Source organism: Amblyomma mixtum, chromosome 9 (assembly GCF_055824585.1).
Source record: "Amblyomma mixtum isolate Tamu chromosome 9, ASM5582458v1, whole genome shotgun sequence".
NCBI lineage: Eukaryota > Metazoa > Arthropoda > Arachnida > Ixodida > Ixodidae > Amblyomma > Amblyomma mixtum.
The window spans coordinates 97,543,075-97,565,082 of record NC_143020.1 but is presented as its reverse complement, the minus strand read 5'-3'; the positions used below and the strand labels follow the sequence as shown (position 1 = coordinate 97,565,082).

Here is a 22,008-nt window from a genome sequence, read left to right as displayed (position 1 = left end):
TGGTAGTGGGCCACCCAGTGCTCGTTCGGTCTCTTTTGCCAATTTTCACAGTTTCGATGCTCGAAGGAAGCGGTCACTTATCGCGAATCTTCCGTGGCTCGAGCCAATGTTACGCACATGTGTTTCCGCATTTGCTGTTGAGACGATAAGTGCCTGTTTAGCGTCGGCTATTATGCTTAGACACGTTTTTTAACTGTGCCCTGTATAAAGGAGGCTTGAGAAACCAGTGCAGTGTCCTCGCTTGAGGACGGTGAGTGCGGAGACCAGAACGTATCTGCGTAGGCCTAGGGAGTGCGCTAACACTGCACCTAGCTATTCTCCTGTAGTCCACTGCATTGTTGTTCGTCGAAGAATATATATGCAGCTAACTTGTGAGCCATTTTGCGGTGCATGCCCTTCTGAAATGGACGTTACCGGGAAAAAAACCTTATCCAGAAGTTTTTGAACGAAATCGTATACCGTCCGGTTCAAAGGATTCCTCATGCTGTTGAGATATCAGTGGGGCCAAAGCTCACTGCATTGACCGCGATTAAAGTTGAACCCTTTTCGTTAGCCTCCATGTTTCTGCCCCAAAGGCGAGTACGAATAATATTCAGCTGTTATGTACTTTTCTCTTGAGAGATACTGGTAAACTGCTCTTCATAATCCGAGAGTGCCCGCCGAATACACTCCACCCCATTATTATTGTCCTAATTATTTCACTCTTGTGACCCGGGTCTGCGGTTACTACCTGCCCTAAACAGATGTATTCCCTTGTGCTCTGCTGCCCATTGCAAACTGTTGTTTCTTCAGAGACTGCTTTCTCCTTGTTAATTTGCAGACCCATTATTCTACTTTGCCTGTTTTCTAAATCCTCAATCATGCTCTACAACTCATCCCCCAATTTACTTAGCTGGGCAATGTCATCTGTGGATCGGAAGTTACTCAGGCATTCTCCATTGAACTTTAACATGAGAGCGTTAAGGAGCTCAAGAGGCACAAAAGCCGGCGTCATTGTCACCACAGTCTAAGCTTGCCGCTGCTGCCATGGCTCTGTCTTGTCGTCGGTACCGGAAAAACCTTGCGCAAACATTCCACTTCTCTCACAGAGGCCACCAGGAGCGCTGTGCGTGAGTGTAACGCCGTCATTCGTCCTTGACAAAGTGGACTCGCAAGTTTCCATTGTGCACGGAGGCTTCAGGAGAAGTGCGGATTGATGCCGTCATGTGGATGGTATAAAGAGCGGGTGCTATTGCGTTTCACTCTTGAGATAGAGCTTAAATGTGTCCCAAGATTTTATCCCCAACTCTTCTCACTTCAATTTGCAAATAGATATCTCTCCCTTTCTTGAAACTCTTATATATGTATAATACATTGAACAAAAATTACTTTCAGTTTATCATAAGCAAAGCTCATGCGGCAAATCAAATTTATTGCAGCGCAGCTTTAAAGCACTGCAAATGGATGTATGATTAAGGGGGGACACTGGTCTTGAAAAGAAAATTTTATTATTTTTGTCATAGTTATGAAATTTTCAAGGCACACGTATTTCTGTGTGCTGATTCTAAATATGTCATTTAATTTCATGTAAAACAATTCCTTGAGCACTTATGCACTTTCTATGCAACCATTTTGCAGAGAGTTTTGAAGAAAATTTGCTGCGGGAAACTCGCTGAAATGTATGCCATTGGGTTCTCTTGACACCAAGGAATGCAATAAGGGTAAAACTGCCTTCCTGCCTATCATAGAACTTGAGTAATAGGGTACTGAAGCTGCCACTTCAGAAACAGGAATACACACTTTCCTTCTCATTTCTGAAGCGACAACTTCAAAACGCTATAATTTAAGTTCTATGATAGGCAGGAAGACAATTTTACCCTTATTGTATTCCTTGGTGTCAAGAGAACCCAAAGGCATACATTTCAGCGAGTTTCCCGCAGCAAATTTTCTTCAAAACTCTAAAATACTAAAATAAAAAGTGCATAAGTGCTCAAGGAATTGTTTTACATGAAATTAAATGACATATTTAGAATCAGGACACAAATACATATTCCCTGAAGATTTCGTAACTGTGACTTCATTAGTAAAAATTTTTTTTTTCAAGACCAGTGTCCCCCCTTAAGCTTGGTGATGTTTTCAGTCAGTGCCATCCACATGTATGTTTGCTCTCAACTGCAGTAGCTACATTGTACTGGATGTAAAATGCAATATGAACCATGTCCTAAAATTTTTGGCAATCTTATAATTGACCCCAGATGGTGGGAATAAATCTACAGTCCTTCACTATAGCTCGCCATCTAGCTGTCAATATTGCTTTGGTATGTAAAAATTAATTGGTCAATTAGTATGTTGTCATAAAAGTGTAGGGACGATTACATATACATGGGACTGACTGTATACCTTCATTGTTATATACCTTATCTACTAGTACTTGCATGATCGTAGCCACAAGACCACCAGTTGTTAGGAGGAGTATGCCAGTGATTTATTTATTTTACAAAGGGCAGTGCTGTACAAAAGTGCCGGGGGGAGAGGGGGAACGGGGGACCGTATATTTACAATGCGCGACTTGGCCAGGTTCACGTTTGCCCTGGGCTAGCCGGCGGAGAGTCACCGAGGGAGAGGATTCCTTGCGCCGTCAGGATCTTTCCGTGTCGGGTCTTGAGGTGGCGCTTATACGTGTTGCGGGTTTTGAACCTGCGGGTCAGAGGAATCGGAACATCTGTCATTACTGCTGTTATTATTCCCTAACTTCACCACACATTAGCACAGAGACAGAAAAGAAAAAAAAAGATGTTAAGCTCACCACTGAGAGTAAGGCAAATATCACTAAACTGAACTGTTAAAAAACTCATAGACTTCATGCAACTCAATATCATCATCATCATCAGCCTGACTGCTCCCACTGCACGGCAAAGGCCTCTCCCATGTCTCTCCAATTAACCCTGTCCTTTGCCAGTTGCCGCCACTGTATCCCCGCAAACTTCTTAATCTCATCCGCCCACCTATCTTTCAGCCGCCCCCCGCTACGCTAGCCTTCTCTTGGAATCCACTCCGTTATCTTTAAGGACCAGTGGTTATCTTGCCTCCGCATTATATGCCCTGCCCAAGCACATTTCTTCCTCTTGATGTCGACTAGGATGTCATTAACCCGCGTTTGTTCCCTCACCCACTCCGCCTGCTTCCGATCTCTTAACGTTACACCTATCATTTTTCTTTCCATAGCTCGCTGCGTTGTTCTTAACTTAAGCTGAACCCTCTTTTTTAGCCTCCACGTTTCTGCCCCACAGGTGAGTACCGGTAAGACGTACTGTGACAAAATTACCTTCCATCTACACTTTACCCCTTTCTTTCCTTGATGATCTGTTCCTCAATGAAACAGATTCTAAACAGATGCTTAATGAACTGCACTTGAACTTTTCATCCTAGAGGTTAAGGGGTCATCGGATGAAGGTCTTAAAAACCTTTTTTTTATTTGTTGACATATCTTTCTGAAACTTAGCATAAGAAGACATTTGCAAAGGCCCAAAGCACGTCCTAAAGCTAACAAAATGTCTGTAAAATCATTTTGTTCATCATAAATAAATAACAAAGTTGGAAAAAAAAAATGATGTGACAGTAATTTGCTAATATATCATGTTTAAAGTAAAAAAGGAAGCTTTAGGATGTGCGGTGGACCTTTAGAAATGCTTGCATATTCTTAAAAAAGCTTTCTTTAACTGATAAATTACTATAAAGGCCCGTAAGAAATGGCCTAATTTGCACGTTATTTTGTGATACATTTTCTTCCAGCTGAGATATTTGAAATCAGCCTTCTACGATACACCTGTGTGCCAAGTTTCAACAAGTTACGTCAACAAATAAAAAAAAGTCTTTCAGACCCTCATCCCCCCCTTAATAATAACTCCCATAACAATGCCTAGAGCATGAAACGAAAGCCAGAAAGCGCTTTTAACAATGCCAAAAAACCCACTTAAAGGTGCACTGAAGAGGAATCTGAACTCGTCTTTTTGCCGCGGGAACTCAATCTACACGTTCCTAGCATTCTTAGAAACTGCGACTTATTGACCTGCATGGCCGAGTTCCCTAATTAAATCGAATTAACGCCCGGCTCCCGGCCTCGTACGGTGGGCGGAGTCAACCAAAGCGGGGAGTGCCTTTCAGCCAGCTCCATGGAGGCTTTGCTTTCGCTTCATTCTGTTTTTTAGGTTTCCACGAATAAATAGTTTCATTTGCAGATAATATAACCGCAAAATAAGCCCGCAGAAATAAATATACGCGCGGGCTATTTGCTTCTACGGACTACTACGTATTACTCCACCGATGGCAGAGCGGCAAGCCGCCACGAGACTGGCTGAAAGGCACTCCCCGCGTTGGTCAACTCCGCCCACCGTACGAGGGAGAATTAAAAAAAAAAGGCGGGAGCCGGGCGTTAATTCGATTTAATTAGGGAAATCGGCCACACAGGGCAATAAGTCGCAGTTTCTAAGAATGCTAGGAACGTGCAGATCGAGTTCCCGCAGCAAAAAAACGAGTTCAGATTCCTCTTCAGTGCACCTTTAAGGGTCATCATGAACAGGGTGCAAGCGACCGTGGAAAAGGTGGGCACGCAGCTCACCTCTGATTGCAGTCTGTGCACTGGTAGGGGGTTTCACCCGTGTGCCGGCGGAGGTGCTCCTTGAAGTGGCTCGGGTGCCGGAAGTGACGGCCGCAGTCCTCGCACGCAAACCGGCTCTTGTTGTTGTGGATCAGCATGTGGTAGTTGAGGCTGTGCTGCCTCGTGAACGTCGCCTCGCAGATCTTGCAGTTGAACGGCTTGATGCCTGTCGGAAAGAACGGAAGCGGAGAGGCACATGGAGCGGTTGTACTCGCAGCCACACACAAGTTGCTCAGACTCATCGCCTGAACTGAGACGCCAATATGAGCTTGGAGTTGAGAGTTCTAGAAGTGGCATTCCAATTTCCAGAATATTAAGCTGAGAAATCATGTTCTGAGCTCAAGAATGTCAGTCAAGAACTTTCACTACCAAGTTCCAGAATATTACTACGTAGAGAAATCGCAATCCGAGCTCCAGAATGCCAGTTTAGAACTTTCACTACCAAGTTCCAGAATATTACTAAGTAGAGAAATCGCAATGCGAGCTCCAGAATGCCAGTTTAGAACTTTCACTACCAAGATCCAGAATATGAAGTCCAGAAATCACATTCCGAGCACCAGAATGCCAGTCCAGAACTAATTACCAAGTTCCAGAATATTACTAAGTAGAGAAATCGCAATCCGAGCTCCAGAATGCCAGTTTAGAACTTTCACTACCAAGTTCCAGAATATTACTAAGTAGAGAAATCGCAATCCGAGCTCCAGAATGCCAGCTTAGAACTTTCACTACCGAGATCCAGAATATGAAGTCCAGAAATCACATTCCGAGCACCAGTATGCCAGTCCAGAACTTTCACCACCAAGTTCCAGAATATTACTAAGTAGAGAAATCACAATCCGAGCTCCAGAATGCCAGTTTAGAACTTTCACTACCAAGATCCGACAATGAAGTCCAGAAATCGCATTCCGGGCTCCAGAATGCCAAACTGAACACCCACTACCAAGTTCCAGAATATTATGTCGAGAAATGACATTCCGAGCTTCAGAATGCTAGTCCAGAACTTTCACTACCAGGTTCCAGAATATAAGTCGAGAAATCACGTCCCGAGCTCCAGAATGCCAGTCCAGAACTTTCACCACTAAGTTCCGGAATATGAGGCACGAACAGATAGAATAAGTTCTAAAATGTAAGCACAGAACTCACATTCCGAGTTCCAGAATATTAAGTCTAGAAATCATATTCCGAGCTCCAGAATGGCAATTCGGAACTTTCACTACCAAGTTCCGGAATACAAGTAAGTTCTAAAATGTCAGCACAGAATTCACAATCCAAGTCCTGGAATGCACGTCCAGAATCACCATCTGAGATTGGGAATCTGAATCCCGATCACTCCGCAAGACAGTGTAAGCCAAGACTGTTTAAAACTGGCGCAAAGCAAATTTGAGTCTCTTCAAGTCTCACAAACTCTGGGTGAGCCAAAACTCGAGTGCGCCAAAGGTAATTTCATTGTGAAACGAACAAGTCAGTCCTAGCACACGAGTCTGAAACAAGTTCGAAAGAGCTTGGGTGGAAGCAAATTTGAATGAGCCAACTAAACTGCCATTTACCAAAAAAATACTGCAAATATTAACTGACAGGGTGCTCTTCATCTTCACATATCACAAACAACCATGCACGGTTAAAATTACATTAGCGGAGTATTTTCTTTCTCTTTTCATTTTTCAATTAACGTGTGGTGCCACCTGTTCTACAACATAAAAATTACACTCGCAGAATAATTTCAAAGTGTTTAGAACTCAGCTCTAGAGTACACGCACTAGAAGCCTTTCGCTGAATTTAGAATATGCCGTGTTGGCCCATGGAAATTTTACGCTTCCGCAATAGAAGAAGGAAAAAGCTCGCACAAACTGCTGCTGCAGAAAAGGGCAGGATAGGTCACTTGCTATAGCAGGGAGAGGCTATGTACAGGATGTATGGGAACAACTGTATGGGAAGTGTGGGAATGACTATGGGATGTATGGGAACGACTGTAAGGGAGGTAAGGGAATGACCGTACGGGAGATTTGGGAACAACTGTACGGGACGTATGGGAATGACCATACGGGACGTATGGGAATGACCATACGGGAGATTTGGGAATGACTGTACAGGATGTATGGGAACAAACCCCATCTAGTGTGAAAGTATGGGAGGTATGGGAATGACCGTAGGGGAGATTTGGGAATGACTGCATGGGATGTACGGGAACGACTGTATGGGAGGTATGGGAATGACCGTACAGGAGATTTGGGAATGACTGTACGGGATGTATGGGAACAAACCTCATCTAGTGTAAAAGTACAGGAGGTATGGGAATGACTGTACGGGAACGAAAGCGCACATTTAGTGTGAAAGCGCAGTGGCCATGGCCTCTGACCACACAGACCATTGTCGCAGTCAACAAGCGCTCATGCGGTGCATACAGTGCCAACTGGCAAAACGGGACCCAAGCTCGACTGACCTGCGTGGCTGCGGTAGTGGTACATCAGGGTGGCCTGGGCGGTGAACACTTTGGTCTTGCAGATCTTGCACACCAGAGGTCCACGCTCATCACGTCGCTTGCTACGCAATGCCTTGATGTGCTTGAGGGCCAACCTCTACAGTAGGAAAGAGGAACACATACAGAACCGTGAGCGGCAAGCCAAGGAACTCTAGATCTGTGTTGTGAGCACACTCTTTCGTAGCTACAACTCCTCGTCAAGGTTTCTGACACAGAAAAGCGAACTAAACAATCTTTAAAATTTAAATGCATCAGTTCACACAAAAAGCATACATCCAACTACAATTAAGACCTGAGAAGAATGATGTGTTAGAATACTTATGCTCTCAACATGCAAGGTAAAGAGTTGATACCACACAAACTGCCTCTGGCATATGGAACATCATGTGTTACAACTACATCAGTTTCGACAATACAAAATACAGAAAAGTCAACAAGAGCAGAAAAAAAAATTAATTTCTGTGCAATCAAGCAAACCGGTTTATTGAAAAGCCTGGAACATGAGAGGACATGCATGCTCCATGCGCTACAAATAAATTTCGTAAGCAGTAAACATATCTGCAACAATGCATTTGCCATGCTTTCGCACAAATTTTGTCAGATTTGGATGATACAAAATTTATCATGATACAATATGAATATTTTCGCGACCTCGTGAGATTCACATCATCGAGGTTCTACCGAAGTACGAGCGCACTGGGTAACGAGGCAACACAGCAATAATTTTTTTGTTTTACAAGCACCTACACTCCAAAAAGTTTTGTCTGAGACTGCGCAAAAAAAGATATGCTTCAGCGCCCCCATTGTAACACTTGGCATGCTTGAAGATCTCCGCAAGAAAATTTAGGGGGCACTTTGGCTCTCTAAAGTGCTGCAAGGCGAAAGGCTTTCTTGGCGCACTGTTTGGCACTGACTGCGAGACTGTTTGTGCTGTACTAATGCTTTATTTGACTACACACTTTGACTGCCGACTTTGACTGCTTCTTTAGCACGACTCTCTCTCTGCTTCGATGAGTTCGGTTGTATCCATGGCTCTGTTCGCAGTAATAAGGTGCGTAATGTGGTCACCCACGGACACCTTGAGCCCCCTGTCGGAGCGGACGACAACTATTTTATTAGTTGTCATGTGTGCTCCGAAAGGGGGCGCCGGGCATCCGTGGTTGACCTCATTACTTCGAATCCGCGCACTCTGACGTCACAACCATTTAGACCAACCGAAAAGCGTGACACGTGACACCTCTGCTGACGACAACCTTCTGTTGACAACGATGAGGCATTAAAGGTTTTCACCTTAAAACCTTTACTACCACACTGCTACTAAGCCTCAAACAAAACTTACCCGCTCGAAGCTGGTCTCGGCAGTCTGCGTCGTCGCTCCCCTCCGACCGGGCAACCGAGCCCGACCCTTGGTCACGGGCTGCTGAGGTTGCTGTGGCTTGCCTCCTCCGTGCTCTTCTTCTTCCTCGTCCTCATCTTCATCCTCATCGTCGTCTTCGTCCTCAGAGGACTGCAGCAACGGGCTTGGAGTGCGCCGCCTCGCGTGGCTGCCGCCGCTTCCGGGGGTGGACACCTCGACCACGGACGATGTGTTGGGCAACAATGGCACGTAGACGTATGGAAAGGCAGGTGTGGCGATCACCGATTGGCAGGGCACGACGGGTCTCCGTTCCACGCAGTCCCCGCACCACTCCTCCATCTCGCTGTCACCGGAGTCATCTGTGGCAGGGGCAACAAAGGGCAACCGAGGTAATCAGACAACAATACTGACAGCGGTACATTACTATCTCAGTGATACAATCACAGCTGACACAAATTTCAGTATGAAATAAATTTTAAAATTCCCCGGCCAAAGTACACAGTGTACAGCTGGCCAAATCTTTAGCTGGCGTGCACACCTTATCACCAACAAACAGATTTCTACAAATGCATTTCCCATGCTTGGCCTCACAGATTTTATTCATTTTTCTATATATATTTCAGCTGAAGAGAATGTCTTTCGCTACCCCGTGAGATTTGTATCATCAAGATTCTGCTGTAATAGTAATAGGGCTGTGCAAAAATGGTTTAGTTTGGTTTTATGGAGTTTGACATCCCAAAGCCACTCGGGCTCTGAGAGACGGTGTAGTGAAGGGCTCTGGAAATTTCGACCGCTTGGGGGGTACTTTAATGTGCACTGACATCGCATTGTACATGGGCTTCTAGCATTTCTCCTTTGTCAAAATGCGACCGCCACGGCTGGGATCGAAACCACTTCTTTCGGGTCAGCAGTCGGGCATCATAACCACTGAGCCACCGTGGCGGCACAAAAAAAAAAGGAAAAAGGAAGTCCAGCCACTGTGGTATGCAGTGAGCTTAATCTTTTGCCTGTGTGTCAAATAGATATACACAAAAAAAGTTATTGAAAATTTCAAAAGTTTTTGTTGCCTCTTCTCCTCTTTGAAGAAGTTAACATGTCACAGCCACCCCCCCCCCCCCCCCCCCTCAACCAACAATAGCATCCACTCCCAAGGATATGGCCCCTAGCTTGTTTAATAAAGTCAAACATAAAAAAGCTGATCTCATTTACTGTTGCAATCGAGCACATAGTAATACAGGACAGTTTGGATCATGACGCACTGTTAACAACTGCTGTTGTATTTTTTTAAGCTGTATCCTACTATAGAAACATGTGTGGCTCTTTGAAGGTCAAATTGCGGAGCCAGGGGTCATAAGCTGAAACTCACCAGAGGGGGGTCATGACAGGAGTAGAGCTATGGCTCTAAAACAAGCATGATAGCTGGCACCACTACCTGTTCAAAAACCCCACCTTCACTTCAACACTTTCTCATGCCACAAAGACAATACTGTGATGGTGTGATGAGACGGAAGACATAAAACGAAAGACGAGACAAAAAGTGAGACAAGAGGCAGGAAAGATGCCTAACCCTAACAGCTCTCCCAACACGTTTTGCGTCACGCCTTGTGCGGTATACCGCTCTTCACTCACCTACAGCCAGCGGGCATCCCGGACCCCAGTAGCTGTGGTCCTGATTGACAAGCTGTGATGAACAGCTTTCGGAGGCGACCTCAGGCTTCTCCTCTTTTATTGTGATGATGGTGCTGTTCAGCGGCTTGCTGGCTGGGACCTTGGTTTTGTTGGCCATCGTCAGAGACTTCACGGCCACCTGCACACAGTGCAAATGGGAGATTAACGCTTCTTCTGTCTGTCCACCAAGTGAAATCAGTAGAAGCGCTGCCCCGGCAAGTGGGGTGTGCGAGAGCCAACCTGTCTTGACAAATCATTAATTTAACTTTTACCTGCCATGGCGGGCAGGTTGTGATGATGTCACAATGTCATGTGACCTAGGTGACAGGTGGCCCACCTGCGTTTTCACTCACGACACCGAAGCCGGATTTTCAGCATAGTGCTGTCGCAACTACAAGAGAACACTGCTTTTAAGATTGACACCTAACATGTTTCACGTAACAGGCAGTGTAGCTTCGGAGAGAATGCATTATCATTTTCTGGTTGTACATGCCACAGAGCTTTAAAGAAACCTGAAAAAAAAAAAAAAAACTGAGCTGTTTACATAACGATTTCCTTCTGAAGTGAGTCAAAAGAACTACAATAGAATCTTGATGCTATGAACACAGTTGATATGAATCTTGGCCTGATACGAATTCGTAAAATTCCCCAGCCGGAGTACATTGCGCACAATGTTCTGGATGATCCGAAATTTCGGGTGAATCATTTTTCGCGACCCCGCCAGATTCATACTGTCAAGATTCTACTCTATAACGAAGACCCTGAAAGAAATATATTGTCACGTAGGTAAATAGAGTCAATATGATGCGGATATACGAGACACACAGAAATGAATAATTAATCGTCAGCGAGGATGGAATTTCATTCCATGCAATCTAGGCATGCTGTCTTCAAGAAGAACAGCACGAAATAGACAAAGGCTTAGGAAGACACATACAGACAGACATGCTCCTTGCCAAATTCTGAAAAATTTAAAATTTCCCTCCTAGAAGTAATCTTCGAAGGAAGGGGCTAGGCAAACTTTTAAACCACTTATACTTTCTTCCAGCATGAATGCTGTTTCTATTCCTTTGCAGAGCTATCCTAATTGGAAAAAAGGATTAATTAATTAATTCAATCAATCAATTTCTTGAACCAGACGAACATTCCGCAGTCTGGAGCTGCCCTAAAAAAGACTGAAAGATAATAAGCTACCAAACAAACAGGAAGAAATGCAATCCTTTGTGCAATGCGTAATTAAGCGGGGGTAAGAAAGATGGCAAACCTTGAGTGTCGTGCGTCCACTGTTCTTCGCTTCCACTTTGGGAGTGACAGGTGTGGCTCTGGCTTGGCTTTTGGATCGGGCTTGCTTTTTGCTGCCGCCGCCACTGCTGGCTACCATCGTAGTGGGAGCATGCAGGGACGATGGTCCGTTTGGCGTCCGCCGGTCATTCTTGCTAGAGCCGGACTGTTGTTTGGCCACGGGACGCCTCCGCTTCCGGCTAGCGGCACCACCCTCACTTTCTGTGGTGAGGAGGAGAAGGAAAGGGTGGAACAAGATTGTCAGCCTCGGTATTGGAGTTAAAAAAGAGCCTTTCTCTTTGTTGATGATTTCCAAACATGACAATCGGAGCAATGCATACATGAAATCAAAACAACAGTTTCAAATTATAAAGGCAGTGCTTAAACTATGTGCTAACTAGAAGACCAGGACTTATGCAGACAATGTGTGGAATCATTTCAAAGCATACCTTTTACCGTAAATTACACACTGGAGATAAGGGGCAGCTCTGAGGGTACCCACCACGATGGCTCAGTAGTTAAGGCGCTCGTCTAGGGTTTGTTTGAGCCGTACTACGGAGGCGGAACGCAAAAGGCGCCCGTGTGCTGTGTGATATCATTGCATGTTAAAGATCGCCAGGTGGTCGAAATTATTCGAGAGACCTCCACTATGGCACCTTCCTCTCTTCTTTCACTCCCACCTTCCTCCCTTCCCTTACAGTGCCGTTCAGGTGTCCAGTTCAGGTGCCCAGTTCAGGTGTCCAGTTCAGGTGTCCAGTTCAGGTGCCCAGTTCAGGTGCCCAGTTCAGGTGCCCAGTTCAGGTGCCCAGTTCAGGTGCCCAGTTCACGTGTCCACCACATATGTGAGACAGATACTGCACCATTTCCTTTCCTCAAAAAACCAATTTACCAATTTATTTAGCTCTGAGGGTTCATTTCAGATTTCAGGTTGATGACTGGATCACCTAATTTGGAGTCCCTGCACAACAAAACCGCTTCTGAGAATGCTGAGTGGAACTACTTCGAAACAGCGAACTGAAACTGAAACTCGGTCCATGGCCAGTGACAATGCTTCACTTGACAGAGTAAGGACATCGCAAACACAACCAAAAACACTTCTACAGGATTCGAATGGCTGAAATAGCGACTGGAAACGATGACCCCGCTCATTAAATGCCTTGACGACTTAATACTAGTCTCAATTTTTTTTTAGTAAGTGAGGAGTGGGCATCAAGGAGTGGGTAATATATCTGACGCTGCAAAACACAACGCTGTCTACTGAAATCTCCTGAACTAGAAGCCACTAAAACGGCGCACTTCAAAATCGATTCGCACAGGGATGAACTGCCACTAAGCTGTCAAACTTGGTGGAGATATTCAGGATGGGAAGAAAACACCTGAAGTAAAAGCTGTATTAGAAGCACATAGGCCTCAGAAAACCCCCCAGAGTTACCCTTTAGGATGGCTGCCCTCTACACAGCCAGCCACATAGCAGCTTCTAGACTACATCACGACCTCAAACTCACCTTGGAGACGACGCCTTCGGGCCTGAAGTGGTTCGGCAGTGAACGGCGGTTTGCCCTGTCGCCCGGGTGCTGCGTGGAGACATTCACAGACATTAAGCATTCACTTTTGCTTAGTCAACGCTTTCCACACTGTACGAAAGCTAGACCAGTGCGGACTGCCAGCAACACAAACTCCCCATGCTCCTGAGAGTCACAAATGCTTCCCAGATGCACCTTTGGCAAAACATGCACCTCAGACACGTTTCAAAGAGTAGATTTTAGGAGAGGCGTTAAAATAAACTACAAAGACAGCTTCGGAAAGGTTCGGTACAAATGGGAAGCGAAAAAAAAACCCAAGATCAAAAGGGTCAATCACCCATGATGGGGTGGGTCACAATATAGAAACTGCTGTTTTTGAAGGGATAGCTTCACTACACCAGCCACTTCACATTCTCCTGGACACCCCTCATCCGTTTGTAGAGGAAGGGAGGAAGTGGGAGTGAAAGAAGAAACAGAAAGAGGGGCGCAAAGAAAATGAATTTGAGGAAAGGAAATTACGCAGTAACTGTGAATCCAAGTTCAGGGGCGACGAAATACTGACTTTGCAATTCCACTCAGGGAGTTCCACAGGGCCACCTGCAGCTATCCAATACTCCAGGTTTAACTTGAGTTAAACCACAGTCAATTTTTTTTTTTCTACCTTGACATGGGCTGAAGATGCAGGTATTTTAGACAGGACTTTCATAATTGGTGAAAGGTGACAAAAATCACACTCGCTTACTATCAGCTAGGGTGCAACTAGTGATCAGCGCTTGCTGATTCGTGAAATGCTAACATGATAATGTCATACATGAGTGACGCCATCACTGATTACGAACGCAATTATCCGCAGGAGCCCACGAAATGATTGGACAAATTTGTGAATGAGGGGAAGTGTGTCTTGTATATCATGGTTCGAGCTAGGGCCTCAGGTTCCAATTCAGTTGCCCAAATCAGCCTTCGCTCAAGGGTGAGCTCCAGAGCGGAGTGGTCATAGAGTGGTTGCACGAATGCGGTTGTCTATTTTCTTGCTGCGGAATAGGGCATGCGCGGATGGGATGACATTGACGACGAAACCAGGAGAACTAGACTAATATAGTTGGCAATGTAATAATGAAACACCATGGATGGCAAAAGCCCCTCACCATTGGCTTCGGCCAGAAGCTTGGCTATGTGTGACATCAGGTGGGACTTCATCTGAAGACGGGCCTTGTTCTCGTTGCCGAAACTGGAGAACGTCTCTGCACAGACACTTGGCATGAGGTAGCACCGGTAGCTGAACGTCCGCCGCATCTCGTTGCTTGTAAACTCCGAGAACATGTCCAGCAGCATCCGATCAGAGAGGATGCGGATCTGGTCCAGCACCAAAGAATCTGCTTGCAGCGCTGACTTGCGTGCCTGAAAAACGGCAGTAATGCACGGTTTAAATATCCAGCCTGCTTCATCCATATCAGCTTGCTCACAGTCATGCCAGGGACCGTGTCCCTGACATGACACTGTAACACACTGTCATTCTTTCCTTCCCAAAACTGCTGTGATTGAAACCACCTGCCCACTTCATTTACCAGTATAACTAGCCGGTATAACTACAGATATTAGTTTGGGCTTAAAAAGAAATAAGAAAAAAGTGCCCTGCCCTACAGTCGGATACAACTTAAGTCTGCAGTGGAGCTCCGCCCACATTCAGCCTCCACGCACAAAATTCCTCCACGACGAAAAAGTAGTCCGCTGCTTAAACGTTCCTTGTTACCTAAACACGTAGCTTATCGCAAGAAAAAAGTTATGAGCTCTAGAATTTTAATGCACGGTTTGTTTGATATAGTCAAATATTAAAAAGCTGATTTTGTTTACTGTTGCGATTGGCCAGCAGTGTAATACAGGACGCCACGAACCGCGGCCCAATCTTAGCAACTGCTGTTTTTTTTCAAGTTGTATACTACTATAGTGTAGCACAACATACAATGGCCAGATAATACACACTTTAGCCATGGTATTTAAGTCTGCCACATCAATTACATTGATCAACCATGTTTTTTTTTTTTCATTACAAAAGCATTATAGAATAACCAGAACTTTATTTATTTGTTGCATCCCTTTTAACAGTTTTCTTTTCTGCATATTTTACCTCTAGTGGTTCACACTATTTTTATGCCAGTTGCATGCCTAGTATTGTTTTTCCCTTTTTTTTATATATTTTTCTCTTGCTCTGTACTTTCTAGAGTGGTGTATGCCGTGAAGGTATGGCCAACATATCCAGCGGAAATTTTTAGAATATTCAAGTGAGCTTCACTGCAGTGACACAAGGAAAGCACGCAACAAAAGTTTCTTAACTTTCATTTTATTTTTGGAGACCGTGACGTCAGTGCTAATGAAACCGTGGAACAAAGGCAAGCGCCCAAATTAATTATGCGCTGCAGTAAGCGCACCAGTCTGACTTTTTTTTTTTTTTTTGCACAAAAGGAAACCCAATGAAGCAGCGCAGACAGGTGATCATTGAAGCGATGGAATTTAAAAAAATGCGTAGAACTTCTAGACAAATTTGCTTTCGAATTTTTACACGCGCTTTTTTTTTTTCATTTTGCTAGCATTATCCTTTCGTTTTACGACGACGAACTGAAAAGGAGTCGTTTCGGAACGCCATTCGAAAGCAAAAGGCGGCGCCACAGGCGCCCGCCATGTTGGTCCGTTAAATTCTGCATTTTTCATGGCGATGTGTTGCGCTCGTCGAGCGGCCGCCAATCGGCCTGCTCAACGCGCATAACTAACTTCACCAAAGATACGAAACCGAACACACCCAAGCGAGCGACAATAAAAAACTTCGTCCAAACTCGACAAGCAGACGAAAGTGAACGCAGCGCACGGCGCCTTTCACTTTCGTCTGCACGGCGAAGAGCGCGCGGAAGCCCAACAAAACTACGCTCACCTTGTGAGTAGAATCCTTCAGCAGCACGGGATCGCTCTTGAGTGTAGCGGAGGCCACTTCGGCGAGCATGTCCAATAGTGGCACCGAGCCGAAGTTCTTTTTTGAGTTTTCCTCGTCCATCTCGGCATCCGCGCCGCCTCCGTTCACCGCCTTGCGCGTAGTGCTCGGAATCATAGCGCACGCAGCCTTGTTTCTGCAACAATACGAGGAGCGGTGAGCGCTTTTCGCTGGCGCGACGGCTAAATCTTGTCATACTATCGACGCAAAGCGACCGAGACGCGGTATACATGTCGCAGCCTCTGCGCTGCCGTCACTGCGGCGGACAAGTAGTTTCGAGGCGATCGCAGGCAATGGGGAACAAGTAACCGTGCGCGCTGCGATGCAGACGCGCCATGTCTTCTGCACGAAATTTCAGGCCTAGCGAAACAACCAGCAACATTAGGCCTAACATTCTTTCGGCCTCGAACCGCGCTGGCGATCCGAGCCGAAGTAATCGAGATCACTGCGTTCCCCGTGTCCGTGCGAATGCAACGCGTGTTTGCGTTCAATCGCGCGGGTTTCCCGGCGGTCGCGAACGTAGACGAAGCGAACAATGAGCCGCTGTTTTTCGCAAGCAGCGCCTAGCAGTCGACACACAAAAACATTCCATGCCGAAAAGGTTGTACGGGTGTACGAGGGCGCTGTGCGAGCGAAACTGAACGCTAGATCGAGACGGTCCTCGCTGTCTCATGTAAACATATCGTCACGCAGTGCGTACGCGAGCAGTTTGGATGCATTTCGCCAACGGTTAGCATCGCAAACGACGCCATCGTCTGTCATGCTCGTCTGCTATCTTGGCGCGCGTCACTGCCGCCCATATTTACACGCACACAGCCGCCTCATTGTCAAGCGTGGAGAGCCACTCACCTTCGAAATATCCTTCCTGTTAGCGGAATCGCATATTCTAAACGAGATAGTTGCTACTACGTTATATTGCGTTTAAAATGAACGATTCCATTACACTTGTTTCTTTCCGGCGTAGTGAATTATGGGAAGGTCTTTGACAGAAGACGCTAGTCGGTCCAAGACGAGAGAAAGCCATGACGAAGACGTTTTAATGCGAAAAATTGTTACATGTAAACAGTAAGACAAACGTGTTAGTCTTTTACCTATTAACTTTCTGAATAAAACGTATTGCATAACAATTATATTAGGCTGCTCTAAAAATTCAAAGTGCTTGTCAAAACAAAAAGCCAAATAATTAATACTTTTGAAACTGTGTAGTGTTTTGCAGGTTTCCAAATTTTTAGTTTAGATTTAGTTGTCTTTTCAAAGAACATTAAGCACCTTTAGAATTGTTTTAACAATTTGTTTTGACATTCGCGCACTTACCAAAGTGGCGCTGTTGTAGCGCGTCGCAGGAGGTTCTCAAAATAGCCGTAATGTGACGACACTGTGCAGGGCGAGATCTCTGTTTGTTATTCGGTTTTCTTGTGTAGTGCGGTGAATGCTTCCCAAGGTGGTGCCTATCCGACGCTAGCGGACGACAGCAGCAAGAGCCTGTGCGTGTGGTGTGTGTGCGGCCCCGAACATTCCGACCCCACCGCGGCCCGTCTGGGATGGCGATCTGTTGACGATCAATGTGATGCGAGTAAGCATGCTCCGAACTGCTTGGCTTCGCATTTCGATGCTCGTGTCGTCGCCTCGCGGATCGCCCATTCAGCGGTGTTTCCTGCCTATTTAGACACAGCGCGACGATAGTAGATGCCAGCCCACCCACACATTCTGAGAGATGTGCGTTGTTTTCTCGTCGCGTCGTTGTCGAGCAGGCTCTCTTCCGACGATCAGAAAGCGTGGAAATTCGAGAGAGCACGGTCTCATTTCGTCGCGGCACAATTTCTCTTATGAGGCTGCTAATTGGTACACCTTTCCCGTCAACGCCTGACGAAACGCGCCCCGCGGCCTGTCAGAAGGTCTTTGAGTAGACGGGCGAAACCCCGATCTGCGAGGGATATTCGGAACCGTTCTCGGCTGGTTGTGTCGGTAGGAGTTGCCGGATATTTTATTGCGTTTCTTTTACGTGTGATAAGCGGCTGGGTAAGTCCATATCTCGCTTACAAGGAAACGGGATGCCCCGGCCTTCCCCTAAGAAACAAATAGCGCGGGCGTCAGTGATCGCTACGCACGTCTACAGTGACAGCTACACTGTGGCGTACGTCGAACGGACCCCTGGCGCGCTTTTGGAGGTGACGTACTGATACCGAAACTGACGTAGTATCAGCCGTTACCCCCTTCAAAGTGTTCGATGCCATTGTCTTGGTCTAATCGACGGCTTCTCGAACTGGAAACCCGTTCGTGTCTTGCAAGGCGTTTGCGTAATACGATCAATAGGTGAATGCAGCGAATCTGTATCCTCCGAGGTCGTTGTTTCTGACTGGCAAGTGTGGTTGAAAATAACAGTGTACTTCTTTTGGCAGGTGGGCATGACACGCTAAAAAATCAGCCGAACAGGGCGCTATGTTAAGTATGAACTAAACTGATAACCTAAACTATGCACTGTTGGTGTAAATATCTGGCAAAACTGGTTTAAAAGATGCTGGCCTGCTGTGTAATGTGGAGAAGTTAACAATTCGGAGACGTGATGATCACATGCATATGTTACATTATGAATATGCGTTGTCTTTTATTTGTCGGACCCGTCACAGAGGATACACCGTAATGAGTTGCTTGCTTTGTTGTGGTCTTTCGTTCATTTCAGGAACCGGGTTCGGAATACAACTAGAGAAGGTAGGGAAAACACGAAGGGCTTTTGCCTTTTTTAAACCTAATTGTTAAAAAAAGACTGTCCGGGAATAAATTGATTATCTATGCTTTTGTTTCCATTACAAACTACAGGCACCGAAATGTGCAAACTGTTAGGTGCTGAATGCAAATAATATAAATACAATGCACATATTAGTTGTTGCACTGGTGGACTGAAATCCACATGATTAGTTTGCAGTGACCGTCCTCTTTGATGCGTTTCTTGTGTCAATTGCCGTGGTGGTTGTACAAAGGAGTTGAACATGAAGTTAATACATGAGTGGTGCAAAAAACGTACTTCAATACCAGAGACATGTCAACAGTCAGCTATATACATATTCTGTTATATCTTGTCACTTAAAAGAACACTGAGGATGACTGCATACAATTTTTGTTCCGAATGAAAATTGATTTTATGATTCTTTCTGGTTATGTTGACGTTTGTTTGGCAGTGAAAGACCCATAAATTGCTTAAGAAATTAGATTTAAAAATGAAACTTATTTTTTCCCACCACTTGATTGAAACTCATGACGTCAAGACTGAAATGAACTCTGTGATCACTGTTTTGAAGTGAATGGTGGCATAGCCTAGCCTCAGAGATCTGTGAAATCAAAACTATCAACGTCACCGCAGTCAGTTTGCGACAACAGCTGGTAGCAGCGATGCCTGCATTTCAAATTTTTTTTATCTTTTAAACACTTTTTGAAATAAGACTTTTCATCGGGACTTTCTCGAGTACATGCAAAAATGATGTGCAAGATTTATTACATGTGCTGAGCTAACTAACCTGTTTCACGTGTACGAGAATTCTTACTATGGATTTTGATGACATAGCACACAACCAAACACGAAGGTTATAAAAGTAGGTCAAAGTATGAACTTGTGTCTATCAGTTTGTGGAAATTTCCTTGGGGACAACTTTTAAGGTGAAAGCCTTTAATGGCTCATACTCGCGGCCACAGCTTTGTCCATCCATCCGTTACATGTTTGTGATTTGTGGCATTGGCAACAGATGGCGCCACCTATCCAAATAGTACGCCGACTTCCTACCAACGCATGTGCAGTTCTCCTTGTCTAGTGTAAGGACTCTGGAGAGCGTTGCGGGAATTCTTTCGCCTCACCACACTTTAGATCGTCAAATTGCCCCTCAAAATTTTTTATGCCTTGAATATTAATCTCACACTCAGCTGCTGATGCCACTGGAAAGATTTTTCGAGGAAGGGTGGCTTATAGCCAGAATGGTACTTGCACTGTTGACAAATGGTTCCATGTTATATCTCTCCTTATGTTTTCTGTCATAAAAAAGTATGCATCGACATTGCAAAGCACATGAGCATTTTCACTTTCCGATGGAGGAAAAAAGCAAGTCTCTCATATTCCGTTCGCTTTCAATGCATATTAAAGAACTACAAATAGTCGAAAAATTCCAAAGCCCTGCAATGTGACATCTCTCATATCTGTTTGCAAACATAAGGGTGTGAAAATGCCTCACACCATATCTATTCTGTTTTTAGTATGTGGACAACATTCTCACAGGACCCAGATTTGCACAATAATCCCAAAAGTAAATGCACTCTATCTGATATTCAGAAATATGTAAAATCAAACTTTTATGCTCAATGACGTATTTCGTTTGGACACATTTTTTTCTAGGCTGTGACAGCATTTTGCACATTTCAAGAGTGGAGTTGTCAGCCATTTATTACTCAACTGGATAGGATGTAAGTGGAAAAGATGTCTCTGCTTACTGCGTTGTCATCAGTGTGTTTATTTATACCATGTCAACTGAAGCATGCTTCTCTGTGCTGACACCAGACTACATTTGTGCCATCTGTAAGCATTCTTCCAAACTAGACAGTGTCATGAAGCCTTCACCAGATGAATAAGCGTAGTTCCTTTGAACTCAAGTGTATTCATCTGTAATCGAGATATGCACATTCATTGAGTGTGACAATCACAAGATACAGTTAAGGCAACTTTAAAATCATGGTTGTGCGTGTTCATACAAAAGGGTTTATTTGTGTGGAAAAGGCGGCAAGTTGTCATTTTATGGGGTAACGCAAATCATTGAGCTTTCCTCTTCGGTGACGTGCAGGTTTTGTTGAGTGGCCAGGCGCGGCATGAGTTCGGTCTGGAAGCGACTGCAGAGAGTCAACAAGCATGCAGCGAAGTTTCAACTGGTGGCATCCTACCGGGAGCTGATCGTCACCGGTAGCAAGAAGTGGTACGTACGGGGCGTTGCATTTTAAACGAGATGGTCAAATGATGTTGAGGTGGATATTTCTTGATAATCTCCTATAGTGACATCGATCACTTCCAACTTACTTTCATTGTCAGTTCTTCTTTGAGGCAATGCTAAGCACCAATCCAAGAGATGGTTTTAATTAGTCATCTTTTGAGTATACCACCACCTTTTACATTGGCATTCCCAGTCATGACGAATGTGTGTTGTGTTATCAGTGTGTATTTTCCCCTTGCTTGGTTTCATGAGGTCACACTATATATTAAGTAAATAAATAATTCAATCAATCAAGTGTTTAGATCTCACCTAGAACAGAGCCTGGCCAATGCAGAGCACTTGTGGGAACTCATCCGGCACTTTTTCGTGCTACGAATGATAAACGATTTAGTCACAAGCAAGTTCATGGGCTTAGCCTGGTGTATTATGCGTAAAAAATAACAAAACAATGCTATTTGGAGCAGCATGAAGTAATAGTTTGAGACTTTAGGCATTGCTTATTTTTATAAAATGTTGCGGTTTTTTCCTTACTTACACTCTTTGAATCACGAGGTGCGGTTTTCAGTGTAGACTTTATTCACATTAGGGGACGTGCTGCAGAGCGCATAACTGCTCATGAAACTTGAGACATTTCGGGGGAAGTAAAAGAGATGTATTTAACATTTGTATGCATACCACTGCAGTATAGTCACCGAATATATGTGCTTATGTGCAGTCACATGATGGCATATGCACAGACAGCTCATAATATCAAAGTTTCTTCCTATAAAGTAGCCTCATCTTAATTTATGCTATTTTCTGCAGGGAACTGAAATCATAACTCCTTGTCTAGCCGGTAATATCATGTTGCATTTATATTGATAGAGGTCAAGATATAATAACCATAACCGTACAGCCCGTTTTGTTCATATTTGTTAGGCCTCTAATTGTGCTTATATATGAGACGCCTTTGATTTTCTAAGAGGCGTCTTCCAAGAATGTTCTTGGAAGAGCGAGGCTGCAAGTTGATCAAGAATTTTATTTTTTAACCTTTTACACTATTTGCGGGAAGAAAGTGTGTGTTAAAGACATGCACACTATTGTGCGTAGTTCATCACAGTGTGTTGTCATGGTGGTATGT

The 22,008-nt window shown here is 44.8% G+C and overlaps 2 protein-coding genes across 5 annotated transcripts in view; one reads left to right on the top strand and one right to left on the bottom strand.

Moving 5' to 3' along the window:
* Positions 1 to 2,445: 2,445 nt before the first annotated feature.
* On the bottom strand, positions 2,446 to 16,894 carry LOC149330264 (uncharacterized). The gene is made up of 10 exons (XM_089559787.1): positions 16,774 to 16,894; positions 15,868 to 16,060; positions 14,090 to 14,342; positions 12,927 to 12,995; positions 11,405 to 11,643; positions 10,102 to 10,279; positions 8,455 to 8,831; positions 7,077 to 7,212; positions 4,598 to 4,802; positions 2,446 to 2,676 (listed from the first exon to the last, which is right to left on the bottom strand). Exons 2-10 carry the CDS (start codon positions 16,039 to 16,041, stop codon positions 2,559 to 2,561), a joined length of 1,749 nt encoding a protein of 582 aa, XP_089415913.1. The 5' UTR covers positions 16,042 to 16,060; positions 16,774 to 16,894; the 3' UTR covers positions 2,446 to 2,558.
* A 377-nt stretch (positions 16,895 to 17,271) lies between these two features.
* Ehbp1 (Eps15 homology domain containing protein-binding protein 1) overlaps positions 17,272 to 22,008 on the top strand; it is a 58,711-nt gene continuing 53,974 nt past the window's right edge. For 2 of the 4 annotated variants that reach the window (XM_089560862.1, XM_089560859.1), the window contains exons 1-2: positions 17,273 to 17,497; positions 20,745 to 20,873. In XM_089560862.1, coding sequence (XP_089416988.1) covers positions 20,770 to 20,873 — 104 coding nt within the window. In that variant the 5' untranslated portion in view covers positions 17,273 to 17,497; positions 20,745 to 20,769. Of the gene's footprint in view, positions 17,498 to 18,604; positions 18,634 to 20,744; positions 20,874 to 22,008 lie in introns of all 4 variants that reach the window. The other 2 variants (XM_089560860.1, XM_089560861.1) reach the window with 2 other exon arrangements.

Excerpts from the sequence above, each read along its gene's own strand:
- LOC149330264 (XM_089559787.1), bottom strand. The coding sequence starts at position 16,041 with ATGATTCCGAGCACTACGCGCAAGGCGGTGAACGGAGGCGGCGCGGAT. Across the intron at positions 7,213-8,454 it reads CCGAGACCAGCTTCGAGCGG|AGGTTGGCCCTCAAGCACAT; the intron begins GTAAGTTTTGTT and ends TTCCTACTGTAG. Across the intron at positions 4,803-7,076 it reads CCACTACCGCAGCCACGCAG|GCATCAAGCCGTTCAACTGC; the intron begins GTCAGTCGAGCT and ends TCTTTCCGACAG.